This window comes from Solanum pennellii, chromosome 3 (genome assembly GCF_001406875.1).
Source record: "Solanum pennellii chromosome 3, SPENNV200".
Classification (NCBI taxonomy): domain Eukaryota; kingdom Viridiplantae; phylum Streptophyta; class Magnoliopsida; order Solanales; family Solanaceae; genus Solanum; species Solanum pennellii.
The window spans coordinates 67,953,061-67,966,358 of record NC_028639.1 but is presented as its reverse complement, the minus strand read 5'-3'; the positions used below and the strand labels follow the sequence as shown (position 1 = coordinate 67,966,358).

General features: G+C 35.3%; 3 protein-coding genes across 4 annotated transcripts in view; 2 read left to right on the top strand and 1 right to left on the bottom strand.

Moving 5' to 3' along the window:
• Positions 1-3,486: 3,486 nt before the first annotated feature.
• LOC107012318 (hydroxyproline O-galactosyltransferase GALT6) lies at positions 3,487-7,217 on the top strand. The gene is made up of 7 exons (XM_015212125.2): positions 3,487-4,641; positions 4,993-5,228; positions 5,313-5,603; positions 5,716-5,844; positions 5,929-6,102; positions 6,499-6,606; positions 6,684-7,217. The coding sequence occupies exons 1-7, from the start codon at positions 3,783-3,785 to the stop codon at positions 6,891-6,893; spliced, it is 2,007 nt and encodes a 668-aa protein (XP_015067611.1). The 5' UTR covers positions 3,487-3,782; the 3' UTR covers positions 6,894-7,217.
• A 105-nt stretch (positions 7,218-7,322) lies between these two features.
• Positions 7,323-8,937, top strand: LOC107013812. The gene is made up of 2 exons (XM_015213686.2): positions 7,323-7,741; positions 7,819-8,937. The coding sequence occupies exons 1-2, from the start codon at positions 7,688-7,690 to the stop codon at positions 8,746-8,748; spliced, it is 984 nt and encodes a 327-aa protein (XP_015069172.1). The 5' UTR covers positions 7,323-7,687; the 3' UTR covers positions 8,749-8,937.
• Positions 8,938-9,210: 273 nt separating this feature from the next.
• Positions 9,211-13,298, bottom strand: part of LOC107014701 (DDT domain-containing protein DDR4) — a 12,028-nt gene continuing 7,940 nt past the window's right edge. Inside the window, exons 8-12 of one of the 2 annotated variants that reach the window (XM_015214737.2) lie at positions 11,077-11,169; positions 10,867-10,990; positions 10,747-10,789; positions 10,478-10,666; positions 9,211-10,390 (exon numbers count right to left, since the gene is read on the bottom strand). In XM_015214737.2, coding sequence (XP_015070223.1) covers positions 9,643-10,390; positions 10,478-10,666; positions 10,747-10,789; positions 10,867-10,990; positions 11,077-11,169 — 1,197 coding nt within the window. In that variant the 3' untranslated portion in view covers positions 9,211-9,642. Of the gene's footprint in view, positions 10,400-10,477; positions 10,667-10,746; positions 10,790-10,866; positions 10,991-11,076; positions 11,170-13,298 lie in introns of both variants that reach the window. The other variant, XM_015214736.2, reaches the window with a different exon arrangement.

Sequence of the window (13,298 nt, the reverse complement as noted above, 5' to 3'; positions counted from 1 at the left end):
TTAAAATTATTTATCTCACCATTTATACTAATAATAAGATAATTAATCCCAAAATAACTTATTCACGACCAAACCATCAAATCCTATATCAAGAAGAGTATGTGGACTCCAATATGAGTGGAGACCAAAACGTTAGAAGAACACTAAAGTGACTTTTCTATATATTTTTTTTTATAAAAATTGATTTTCATATATTTTTTCTATTCCATTTTATTTGACAATCTTTTCTTTTTAGTCCTTTATTAAAAAAAACCATTTTATTATAATTAAAAAATAATTTAACTTGAAAAATTCTCTTTTATTCTTCATGAAATGATTCTCAGTTAAACAAATATTCAAATCGACATGAGAGTCCAACTATATTGCCAGAATCCATGTTGTATATTTGAAAGAGGTTGACCTCCTTGCTTCTCTCATGGTACACTCCTTTTCCCGCCGAGCCCCTTTTCTCCTTGGTCCACAGAGACAAAATGTAGGACTGTTGCCAACAGTTCATCACGGAATGATTGTTTTGGACCGTAAATTTTAAAGAATTCCTTTTATTCTTAAACATCATGTCAAATAAGAGAGTGTTATATATAATAAGACGGAAGGAGTATCATTTTTTATTAATTGAATGACTTTTTAATTACTACTTATTATTTCCACAAATGGAGTGATTATATATAAGCAATCAACTCTACGATACATGAATTATCTTATACTAGTTAATTAAGTTTTTGGGTTTATCATATAGTTATTAGAAATTAGAAGGAAACAAACATATGATATGATATAATTTAATATTTGTGTTGAAAGATTCTCAATGGCTGTCAAATAATAATAGAAAAATAAATTAAAAGAAATAGTCCAAATCAGGAATTTAATATTAACTTGGACGGTCCCTCCTTTTCACAACTGGAAAATAAAACCGAGTTGAGTTGGCCAGAAGAGACTCTAATGACTAAATCAAATATCTATACATAATTTGAATTTTTTTAAAAAAACAATTTTACAATTATTAGACCCTCATAAGACAGGTCAAAAAAATTAAGACAAACCTTATGCCAAATGCCAACTCTCAACAACAAATTAATGAAAATGAGTGAGTTATAATATGTTTGATGTAATCATTACAATTATAATTAGAAGAATAGCAATATGTCTTGTAATATTCTTTTAAATGAAGAGGGAATAATAGAACATGTGGCGCACAGCTTATACTAAAATCTTTCCAGATAACATTTTCCCAAGGGACATGTATTCCACCATAAAATATTACTATATCGTTGTCATTCAATTTTGCTATTTAATTTCCACAATATTAATAAATAATTTATTTCTTAAATAGTTTATCTTCTCTTTGGTGTATAAGTAGAAGAAAGTTTTAAATATTGGTTCATGTTTGGTGTGAAAAAGATTATATTTTTATGTAGTGATGTTTTGTAAAAAATTATGTGTATTTAAAAGTTTATAATCATAAATATTTATCTATGTGGTGCCTTAAGATATTCTAATATCTTGTTAATGAACCATGACTTGACGTAAAATTGTATAAAAACTAGGTGATTATTTTTCTTTTTATAGTTTTCAAAACAAATTGTAGGGTTTTATGTTTACGGAAAAAAAATACAACCCTAAAAATTTAAATTGTATGTTCAAATAAAACTTCAACCTCGGTCTTATTTAATTTTTAATCATGTGTAAACGAGGCTGAAGACTTTACACCAATTAATATGGGTGTTCTTATTTTATTAAATATGTATTTTAATGTTTGTTATTTCTGAACTGACATGCAAAGTCTATTATAAATAAATAAAAATATATGAAGGAAATATTTAATTTAGAATATTGAAATTTCAATAAATCGAGATTAAATAAAACAATATTTTCTAAAAATTAGTACTGAAAATACATATTATTGTTAATTCAATGTTACATGTGTTTTAAGTACCAAATATGAGGATCAAATTCAAAACTTATCAATAGTTTAGGACTTTAAAATACTATTAGTGAAAAGAAGACAAATACAAAAACAAAAGACTCCAATTTATTTGACATTGATAAGCTTTGTGTGAAAACTCTTTTTGCCAACCAAACAAGTGACATCCTCCAATTAAACTCCGGACTTTACTAAATACATCACTTTGTTTTATTCGTTTCTAACAAAAAATGAACTTTCATTTTCTTGTCCATTTTTGCTACATTAATTCAATAGTCCAATTAAAAGTGAACGGAGGGAGGGAGAAAGTAATAATTAAATTATATTATAGTAAATAATGAAGTAATAACAAATTGTTACAAATGCATAACTCGTGAATAATACATTATTAATTAAGCAATAAAATAGCACGTAAAGACGGTAGTTATTATATATCACGTGATGTTATTTTTTATAAAAAAGGTAGTTTGATTTTTGATATACTTGAAAGCTCTAGCCAGTGTGTTAAAGTAAACAAAAAATTTAAAACATTTAGTTTAAATTTGTACGATTAACCATAAATAACACGATATGAAAAATTCTTATAAACATCAAATTTTATGTATAAAATATATAGTATAGTTAAAAATTCCTATAAACATCAAATTTTATGTACAAAATATATAGTATAGTTAATGTGAATGCCTACTATTGTGAAAATTCTATACAACTTAGAAAATATTTATTAAAATGAGTTAGCTTTAAAGCTTTCATTATTTATAAATATCTAATTAGTTTTTTTTTTCTTTTCAAACTAGATTTGCGTTGACTACAACTAAAAAGGCCCTTAATGTCTAGTTCTAGTTTAATTATAAGGAAACTAGTTTGAACTAGTTTAGAATTTGTTATTAATTAGTTATTACCAAACTAGTAATCTGTATCATTTCAAAAACTTAGTAATTAAATGTAAAAAAAAAAACACTTATTCACGAATTGGTTTTGGCTACAAAATTTGTTAAAATACGTACAACTTAATAATTCATTGGTACCAAATTAATCTACGTATATCAATTCAACAACTTATTCATTATAAAAATAAAAATAATATGTCTAACTAATTGACTTTGACTACTAAATTGTCGAAATAATTTACTTACCAAATACTTTCTGGAAATGTAATCCATGGCAAGTCTTATAAATCTTGACTCATTTAGCTAATCTAATTAAATTAATTAAACTTTTACATATGAACTTTCAAAATCTAAAAATAATTAAAATATCACAAAACCCCCCCAAATTACACTAATTCTAAAAATATTAAAAAAGAAATGTTTGCGCATCAAGAAAAATATTAGGACCCAATAATAAATATGCAGGAATTTTAGGGGCTTTGTATGAAAATAAGTAGCAAATAATTAATTCTCCTTTTTCCTTTTCGGAGAATTAACTAAACGTATTTACTGCATCTGATAAAAATAGACAAAATATTCTTTTGGGTCCCTTTCAAAACACAAGTCTTTTTTTTTCTTCTTATTTTGAATTGAAAAAAGTTTCTTTTTATATATATATATATATTAGTAGTAAAATTTTGTTTCAATGAAAGTATACAGAATCCGATTGCCTCTGTTCTTCTTTCAGTTCTCTCTATTTATATATCAACTTTTACTTGTTTAAACGCGTTTGTGATCATGTTTTCCTTGAATTATTAATTCTTCTTCTTCTTCTTCTTCTCGACTGGTTTTCCTCTTTCGTGGTCAAGCTGTATTTTTTCTGAAACTTTCAGAGAAACCCATTTCAGTTTTCTATCTATTTATGACTATTGGCCATTGAAAGAGGGATTTTTGCAGTTTTTTTTTTTATTGTGGGGGGTTGAATCTTGAAAATGAAGAGAGCAAAGTTTGATATGTTTATGTCTTGGAGTCGGCAGAGATCGGTCCAAGTTTTGATTTTTATAGCTTTTGTTTATGTGGTGTTGGTGGGTTTAGAAGTTCCTTTTGTTTTCGAAACTGGGTTTAGTTTAGTTTCTCAAGAGGGTTTTGGTAAAAACCGTCATTTGAATTCTAAAACTTTTGTGCTTGAGAGTGAAGAGTATGTGGAAGAAAGGAAGGCCCCAAATCGTCCTGTTGATGCGCCAGTTAGGGTTGTGGATCAGTCCAGGCCGGAGAGAAGAAGAATCAGAGAATTGCATACTTTGTTGTCGAATTTAGCTTTTAATGGAAGCTCCGTGAATATGAATAGCACTGATGGGTTTTCGGGGATTTTGAAGTCTGCAAAAGAGGCATTTGATGTAGGTCAAAAGTTCTGGGAAGAGCTTGAATTGCACCGACAAGAAGTGATTCCTGTTGATTATAATAACAAGACAGAAGAATGCCCACATTCGATTTCGATTTCTGGGTTGGAATTTCAGGAAAAAGGGAGAATGATGGTGTTGCCATGCGGGCTTACTCTAGGGTCCCATATTACAGTTGTTGGGAAACCAAAGAAGGCCCATCCGGAGCATGACCCAAAGATATCTTTGCTGAAAACTGGTCAATTCTTGATGGTTTCACAGTTTATGATGGAGTTACAGGGACTGAAGACAGTTGATGGAGAGGACCCACCAAGGATTCTCCATTTCAATCCAAGATTGAGGGGTGATTGGAGTGGAAAGCCTGTGATTGAACAAAACACTTGTTATAGGATGCAGTGGGGGACGGCTCAAAGGTGTGACGGCTTGAGGTCCAAGGATACGGAGGAAACTGGTGAGACAATGAATTCGGTTTATTGCTTTAACTCTTATCTGCTCCCTATGTTTTATTGAGTAGTTGAACTTAAAAATATGTTCATTGGTGTAGTAATTTAAGCTAAAAATCTGTACTTTGGTTGAACTATGGGGTGGTGGATAGGTTATGGTTATGCATCTCTCTGTTAAAAGTTTGACTATAAGGAAAAAAAGTAACTGAGTTGCCCTGTGCGCGCCCAAAAGGGTAACGGCTGCGGTTTCCTTTTTATAAAAAAAAAAATAAAATTAACTGAGAATGCATTGTGAGTTGCACTGTCTGTTGTATTGGTGAAGTAGCTTAATTTATAGGTAACATAGGCCTCGTTTGCAGTTGATAGACAGGTTAAGTGTGAGAACTGGATTCGAGATAACGACACTCATTCTGAGCAATCAAAGTCATCGTGGTGGTTAAACCGGCTTATTGCTGGGCGAACAAAGAAGATGTCTATTGATTGGCCATTTCCATTCTCGGAGGAGAAGTTATTTGTGCTAACGCTAAGTGCTGGCTTTGAGGGTTATCATATAAATGTTGATGGGAGGCATGTGACCTCATTCCCATATCGAACTGTGAGTAACATACTATTTAGTTCAAGTTCATACTGGAGTATTTAATTGTGGACTATTCTTAAGGTTCTTTCTTTGTGCTTTCAGGGATTTGCCCTTGAGGATGCTACTGGTTTGTCATTGAACGGTGACATTGATGTTGATTCGGTGTTTGCTGCCTCCTTGCCAGCAACACATCCCAATTTTGCACCTCAGAGACATCTTGATATGTCAAACAGATGGAAGGCACCGCCTCTCCTTGATCAGCCCGTTGATATGTTCATTGGTATTCTTTCTGCTGGCAATCATTTTGCTGAGCGAATGGCTATTAGGAAATCTTGGATGCAGCATCAGCTAATCAGATCTTCAAATGTCGTGGCTCGATTCTTTGTTGCATTGGTAAGTTGACATATCGGTAGCATATGGAACCTATTGGAAATATATTTTTCTATAAATATTCGTGTTGGTGCTGTTAAAATAATTACTTAATGTGGAGATGGATTTTTGACAGCATGCAAGAAAGGAGGTAAATGTGGAGCTAAAGAAAGAAGCAGATTTTTTTGGTGACATCGTCATTGTTCCTTATATGGATCACTATGACCTCGTAGTTCTGAAAACAGTTGCCATCTGTGAATATGGGGTATGTTTCTGGATTTCCCCTGAACATTGACATTAATTTTGTCCCGATAGAGTTAACCTCATATATACGTTTGGTTTTTTACAGGTCCGTGTAGCATCTGCCAGAAATATCATGAAGTGCGACGATGATACCTTTGTGAGAGTCGATGCAGTTATCAAGGAAGTAAACAAAGTTCCCAAAGATAGGAGCTTATATATTGGAAATATCAATTATCACCATAAACCCCTGCGTAGTGGTAAATGGGCAGTAACATATGAGGTAAGAGCTTGGATCTTCTTGTGCGTCTCTTCATCAAAATCTTTACCTCATATTAAAAGATCGTTATGCTGTTGTATAGTTTTAGTCTTGACTCCTAATTCTGTCCTATAAAAGTGCATAGTTTCGTAGGCCTCATTGTTTAATAATTTTAATTTATAATTACCACGTCATAGCGAGTAATCAAAATGCTTGAGATAGGTGAGTGTTCTCAAGAGATTAAATGGAGGGTATTTAGATAAACGATGCAGCAGTTTCACGACAAATGCACTTAACCAAAACAGTTGTCTGGTTCCTTCCTGGACATTAATTTGTCTCGATAACGCTCTTATGTATAATTTACGTGGCCTTGTAAGAAATCTGAGTATCTCATTTCATCTCCCTTCCTCTCTCTCTCAGGAGTGGCCCGAAGAAGATTATCCAGCTTATGCAAATGGACCTGGCTACATAGTTTCATCAGACATCGCTAACTTCATTGTCTCAGAGTATGATAGCTATAACTTAAAGGTAGGCACAAATCCCGCTCCCCTTCCATCTGTGCCACAGTTCAATACAATATCTAACAAAGCTCTGGTGAGTTGCAGTTGTTTAAGATGGAGGATGTGAGCATGGGAATGTGGGTTGAGAAATTCAACAGCTCAAGAGCTGTGCAATATGTACACAGCTTGAAGTTCTCCCAATCTGGTTGCGTTGAAGATTATTATTCAGCTCATTATCAGTCACCTAGGCAGATGATTTGCATGTGGAACAAACTACAACAGCAAGGGCGAGCCCTTTGCTGCAACATGAGATGAAACACAATTAGAGGTTCAGAGAAAAGTAACTGAGAGTTGAGCAGAGAAAGATGTAGACAAGTCTTGCAGTTATAGTACACCACCATCTGTAAACTTTCTGGAATCCTCAGTTTTAGATATGATACGGGGCTTATACTTAGGGGGCCCTTTACAAAAATTCATTCATTGTTATCTCTTGCCGTTTTATTGTTTTTCTTTCAATTTTTTGAGTACATTTTCAAGCTCATCTCTGGATGTATAGAAGTAGGGACATACATACATGTGCAGAGAAAACAAAATCCATACTTTTATATCTATCCTACATAGCATAGATTCGTTCTAGTTTCTTGAATTTAGCTACAAAATTCATTTTCCGTAACTTTTGTTTTTGTCTTTTGACCTATTCAATGTAACCAGAAACACAGAGGTTCTGCTTTGCTATGTGGTTGATTTTGAAACATAAAAAGTGACAAAAACATACACGTTTGAGGTCAGTGGCCCATTTCATAAGAGAATAAAAGTGTCACCAATTAAAATTTTGAAGTTACCTACTAAACTGCATTTAGTCAAAAATCAGAAAAAAGTTTAAAATTAGACAAGTTAATTATTTACCTTGCTGTAACCTGCCCATCTTAGCTGGTGTGGTGCAGTTAGGTTGGTAAGAGAACGTTGAAACGTGGAGAGTAGTATGCGGTAAACGATGAACACGTCTCATTAGCATCAACCTACGTGCCCTTCCTTAACCGTTTCCACCTCCATTAACTTTATCTTAAAAAATATCTCACTTCTCACTCAGTAGAGACCAAATTTCTGCCATGGGACAAGGCGAAGATTCAAAGACTAAAAATGAATCCAACGTTCAAGTTCAGGTACTTGTATGTCTCTCCATTTTTACGCATATTTTATGTAGTTTATTAATGTTTCTGTAATTAATTAATGGTTGTAGGAAAGAGGTGAAATATTCTTCTTCTATCGACCAAAAGTTGGCAAACAACAAGTACATGATTCCGACGATGTGCAGCGTTTATACATAGTTCTCCGTCCAGAGTCCGGGGAACATTCTGTTGAAGTTAAACAAGATCCTCATTCTGGCAAGGAAGGTGAAAAACTTGGTTCTCACATGGATCCTGGAAAACCCAACCGTGATATTTCTTCCGATAAGGAACATTCTGGAGGTGAGGGAGGACATGGGACAGAAGAAGTTAATATTGAGAAGGAGCCTTTGCTCCGGTTTATTGTAATGGGTCGGAAGAGTCTCCCTGATCCTAGCAAGAAAACAGGGCATCGTCCCTATTGGGGTTTTGTGGAAATGGTGACTACGAAAATCGACGATGTAAAAGCAGCTCTCAAAGGAGAAGAATACGACACGGCAACTAGAGGACACCGCGTAGTTGCTCCAGCTAGAGCTGTAGGAGAAGGAATTTATCGAATTTTGAGGCATAATCCGAAGAAGAAAATGCATACCCATTTGGTTTACAAGCTTGAATTCCCAGCAGAGGATGAGAAAAATGAACCTCAGGAGGAATTGAACATAAAACGAGAAGGGTCATTTCTGATTCAGATTAAGAACCCGGAGCAACGTGGAAGTGGATCGCAGTTTAGAGGGCTTCAGAAAAAGAGGAAGGCTACATTTCCAGCTCACTTACAAGGTGAATTTGGGCAGCTGAGGTACCATCCGGCAGAGCCGCCGGATTTTTTGAACTACGAAGGGTGTGAATTTCTGCTGATATCTGCTTCTGATGATATAGAAGAGGAATTGGGGTTGGAATTGAAGACGGAAACTGAAGAAGAACATGATCCGTCTTGTTCGGATTTAGTGAAGACTTTTGGTGAAACTGCTTCAATTCGCCCTCTTCTTAGAGGCACTTGGGTTTGAACTTAGTTACTAGGATTAGTACTAATTATGTAGGTGTTAGTTTTTAGATGTAGAAGTGTACTCTGTCAATGGTAAGACTTGTGTAATTAGTATCACTTTTCTTGATCTTTAATTTTGTTTTCATGTAAGTTAGGATGTTTAACAAGTTAATTCCACGAAATTACTAGTCTATCTGGCTTGATTTTGCAATTCCATGTTTCACTATTCACTCTATAGAGTTTTTGAAATTTATCATCTTAAATGAAATAAGTTATGATCTTAAATTAAGTCATACATCTGTATAACTATAAATTTTTTCATTCAGAGGTTAGTTATAAGGAATTAGATTGACACAGTTAAAAAAGTTGGGGAAACAGTAGGCCTGAAACTGAAACTGAAGAGGAAAATGCACACACATTGCAGAGATAAGCTGTATTTGACACGACTTGTGAAAAGATGTTTCATTTGGGGAAGTGTAAAATGTTATCAAACTACCTTTGTAGCATAAACAGACAAAACCTTTTTTAGTACATTACCGTGCAAACTTCGTGGAGGAAAATGACACCAAGCATCTAACTAAATTAATGGTTCTAAGCATCTAAAAGTGATATTTCTGTTACAATATTAGTTATAATGTTATTGTACAGCGAACAAGAAAGAAAACTCTCATAGAGTTTCCCAACCATTTCTCATAGGTGAATGTAGAAATGCCAAAAAAAAATGACTACTCAATCTACATAATTTTCTCACTTCTGATTAGCCCCACTTTGGATAAACAAACTGCATCACAGTTGCCAAAATTTTCCATGGGAAACGGAACTCCTTTGCTTCCATCATGGAGTGGATTCAGAGTTAACTATCATATAATCAGCTTGCAAGACCAAACTACAAGCAACAAGATCTCAGGGAAGAACATCAGAAGTCATCTGCACCTTCATCTTTCATCACTGAATTAGGGCCATCATCGAATCCAGGACCCGGGGCAAGCTCATTGAGATCAAGAAAGCGCCTTTTCCCTCCACTTTCAACATCATCTTGATCTTGATCTGGACTGCTTGTTCTCTTTGGTACATCATTTTGATCAACTGTTGCCATCTCAGAAGGCACATCATCAACCGGTTGCTCAACTTTCATCTCCTCATTGTCATTGTTTTCCTCGGTGTCATCACTTCCCATTGAGAACTCTGCATTATCACTTGCATCATAATGCTCTTCGGATCCATTTGACTTCTCAGGTTTCGTTGACTCGGACTCTGATTCTGACATCTCTAAATTGCTATAGTTGACGCGGTTTCTGGTTGCCCTGTTACTGCGTCTTAAACCTGACTGAAGGTTGCCCACTGACCTCAACTTGGTTTCTCTTCTTGTGCGGCCCGGCAGTTTCTTAAATCTCCGACTCCGAGGTTCATCGCTCTCCTCACTAGCACTTGGGGAATCTTCATCTTCATATTCCTCTTCTTCATCTTCAGGATTTTCTTCATCCCAATGGTACTCATCATCTCCTTCTGAGCTACTTGACACCTTCCGCTGTTTCCGTTTCCTTAAATATTCTTCATCATAAACTGCTTCACCCATTATATCATCATCACTGTCAAAATCTGCCTCATTTTCAGATAATTCTTCAATAAACTCTGATGCAGAATAGCGTTGGGGTCTCTGCCTCCTACGGTTGCTACATGTAAGACGAGTACAGGTTAGTCATTGAAGGGAAAACAACCCTAAGAAATCTCAAAACACATGGAGCAAATACCTCCGATCTAATTGTTCATCGTTATGGTCTTCATCATATTCATCGTATTCGGGTGATTTAGGAGAACGCACTCTGAAAGACACGTGTTGTGACAAGTGTGGAGGACTACCCAATCTACCATTTGTTGAAGTTTCATGCCTTGTAGCAGGATCTCTCCTCAAAGCAGGTTCTGCAGATGGTTGACCGTTCCTGAAGTGAGACAGGAAAGAACATGTCAGCATATTACAAAAGACATAGACAGCAAGAGACTAGCCAATAGAAAATCATACTTGGTTATCTTGATAGCCTCATTAATTGACCGATCATAATCATCTGCATAGTAACCAATGTCCAATTAGACACCAAATACTTAACCAGCACAAAAGCAGGACGAAGTGAAATGCACTTACCAAATGTGTAGGTGACAGGCTTCCTATCCCGCAAGGAGCGTCCACCAGAAAGACCATCCACATTTAGCATGTTATCAAGCATCAATGCCTGTCTATGTTGTTTCTTCAGCAATTTCTCTTTTTTCTGCACAAAACACAATATCAGAACAGTCCCATAATATGAAGTCAAAAAACAAAACTCAGAGCTCGGGACAATGAATCGTAGGTTACCTTGTGGACGCTCTCAACCTCAGCAAGCATGTCATTTTTCAACTTCTTTCCAACAGAAGCCTCTGTTCTATTTTTGCTCGAGAACAGCTTCTCCTATAGTTATCGAGAATGTACTTCATAATGAGGCAATAGTGTTTGTAGGAAACAAAAAGAGAAAGGAGATAGGGTTACAGAAGCAAAATAGTTGGGTCATCAAATAGCATTAAGGGGGAAAGGTGATGGTTACTTTCCAAATTGCTTCTTTTTAGTAGTGGGGGGATGAGGGGGGAGTTTTACAGATGGAAAGCAAGGTCATCTGGAAATCTTACTGATATTCAGCAATGAAAACACAAATGTCATGCCAACTATAAAACTACTTCCGATTCCACTTATCAGCATCTTACCAGATTTAACACAATAGTGTTGCACTATAAACACGTACACACATACCCACACTAGGCTAATTTACTTCAAATTTAAGTTGCAATCACCAAATACTTTTCTGTTCTGCTGAGGTTCAAAGTATTGTCAATTAATGACAACAAAAATTGATCCCACAAGATCAGGAAGGCGAAGGATGAAATTAAGAAATTGAAAGAGAAAGACTATTGGTTAAAGCTCATTAGTGAACTTGGATGATATTCTGATTTCTAAAAGAGTACTAAATTTCACTTTCTGACTTACAGACAAAACCCTCAAAAGCTTTGTCATGGAAACAGAACCCATCTTGGCATCAATAAGGATTGGTATACCAATTTTTACAAACACAAACAAAAAACAGTATAGCTAGTGCATTGCAGACAAATACATTGCCGAGGAAATAGAGCCCATGTCAGCATACAGTCCATGGTCTCCCTCATCCCCATATTTCCTTAGCATGCCATAAAACAACAATGGAACTGTGTTACTGCCACTTTACATTTCACTCACACAATCTGATTACACAAGAAGATTCAGGTTAAAATCTTAAAGTAGCATTCAAGTATCATAGTCAGCGCCTCACCAACCTTTCAACAATAATCCATTATCACCACCAGTGGGCATCAGATAGCATGCGGCAAAGATAACATTAATGGATGCATATGGTTTTCATCAAGTCCCTTTGTTACTTAAGAGCAAGAAATGTTTACAAGTATGATGACAACTCACAGTAGAACAGAAGTTAAAGCACGACAAAGGACTTATGGTTCTAACTGCAAGAATTAAGGTTGCATGTCATCTGCACTGTCAAGATAAAAATAGTAAAGGCACAACTTCATTTCTCATCTTCTGGGTAGGAGAGTATAACCAATGGTTTTCCCAGCAAGAAACATACAACCTTAAGGACTCAAAAGCACGATGTTGACGACAAGGATATAAAAGAGCAAACCCTCAATCCCTCAAATAGAACTAAAGAAGAGCATGGCCTATTTTCTACTTTTCATGGTTCAAAAAAAGGTTCAGCCGTTTGTACGCTTACCCGGATTCATTCTTCAAGATACCTGCATAATAGGTTTGAAACTCAAATTCCCCTTTTGTGTAGGTTTTAAACCAGTTGATGGATATCCTTCAGGGAAAATATCCCTTTTAATTCTGAACCACCAGTTGATGTCTCCTTTCTAATTCCGAATTAAATTTTGCAGCAGATACAGAGCTCAATGCAGAATAGAGAATGAGCAAGCAAGCAGTCTGTGTTCTTATGACATCTCCTCAATGCAAGTAACTAATGAAGAACCTCCATTCTTCTAAGAAGAAGGTGGGCAACCTATTTTAGAAGAAAGTGTTTTCATTGGAAAAGAAAGAGAGAGAGAGAGGGAGAGAGTGGGGCACCTCAATCTTTTCTTTGCAGAAGCTGACACTCTGTTGCGGACTGCACAAAGCAGTCAAGGTACTGTAAAGCAGTTCTATCAGATCTCATCAATTGCTACACAATTTTCACAATGGGCTTGGAAATGATTTTGGAAACTACAGACCATAAAAGGCGGCCTTTTCTTCTTGGGTTATGGGTGCATGGAGTCTGCATGACTCAAACATAATTGGTAGAGAAGAGACAAATGTACAGAAAATCTGTGCATAAGGAATCGAAGACAATAATCGTCTCTATTTGCACTGTTCATTTGGTACCTAATTGTGGAAACTGTTCATAAACTTCTTCTGATGTTTAATAGGTTTATAGGTTATGGCTTTGATAAATACCCGCTTCATATTGTGCAGTACTATCTACTATCTCAATGCTTGCACTTGCAACCCCCCCCCCCCCCCCA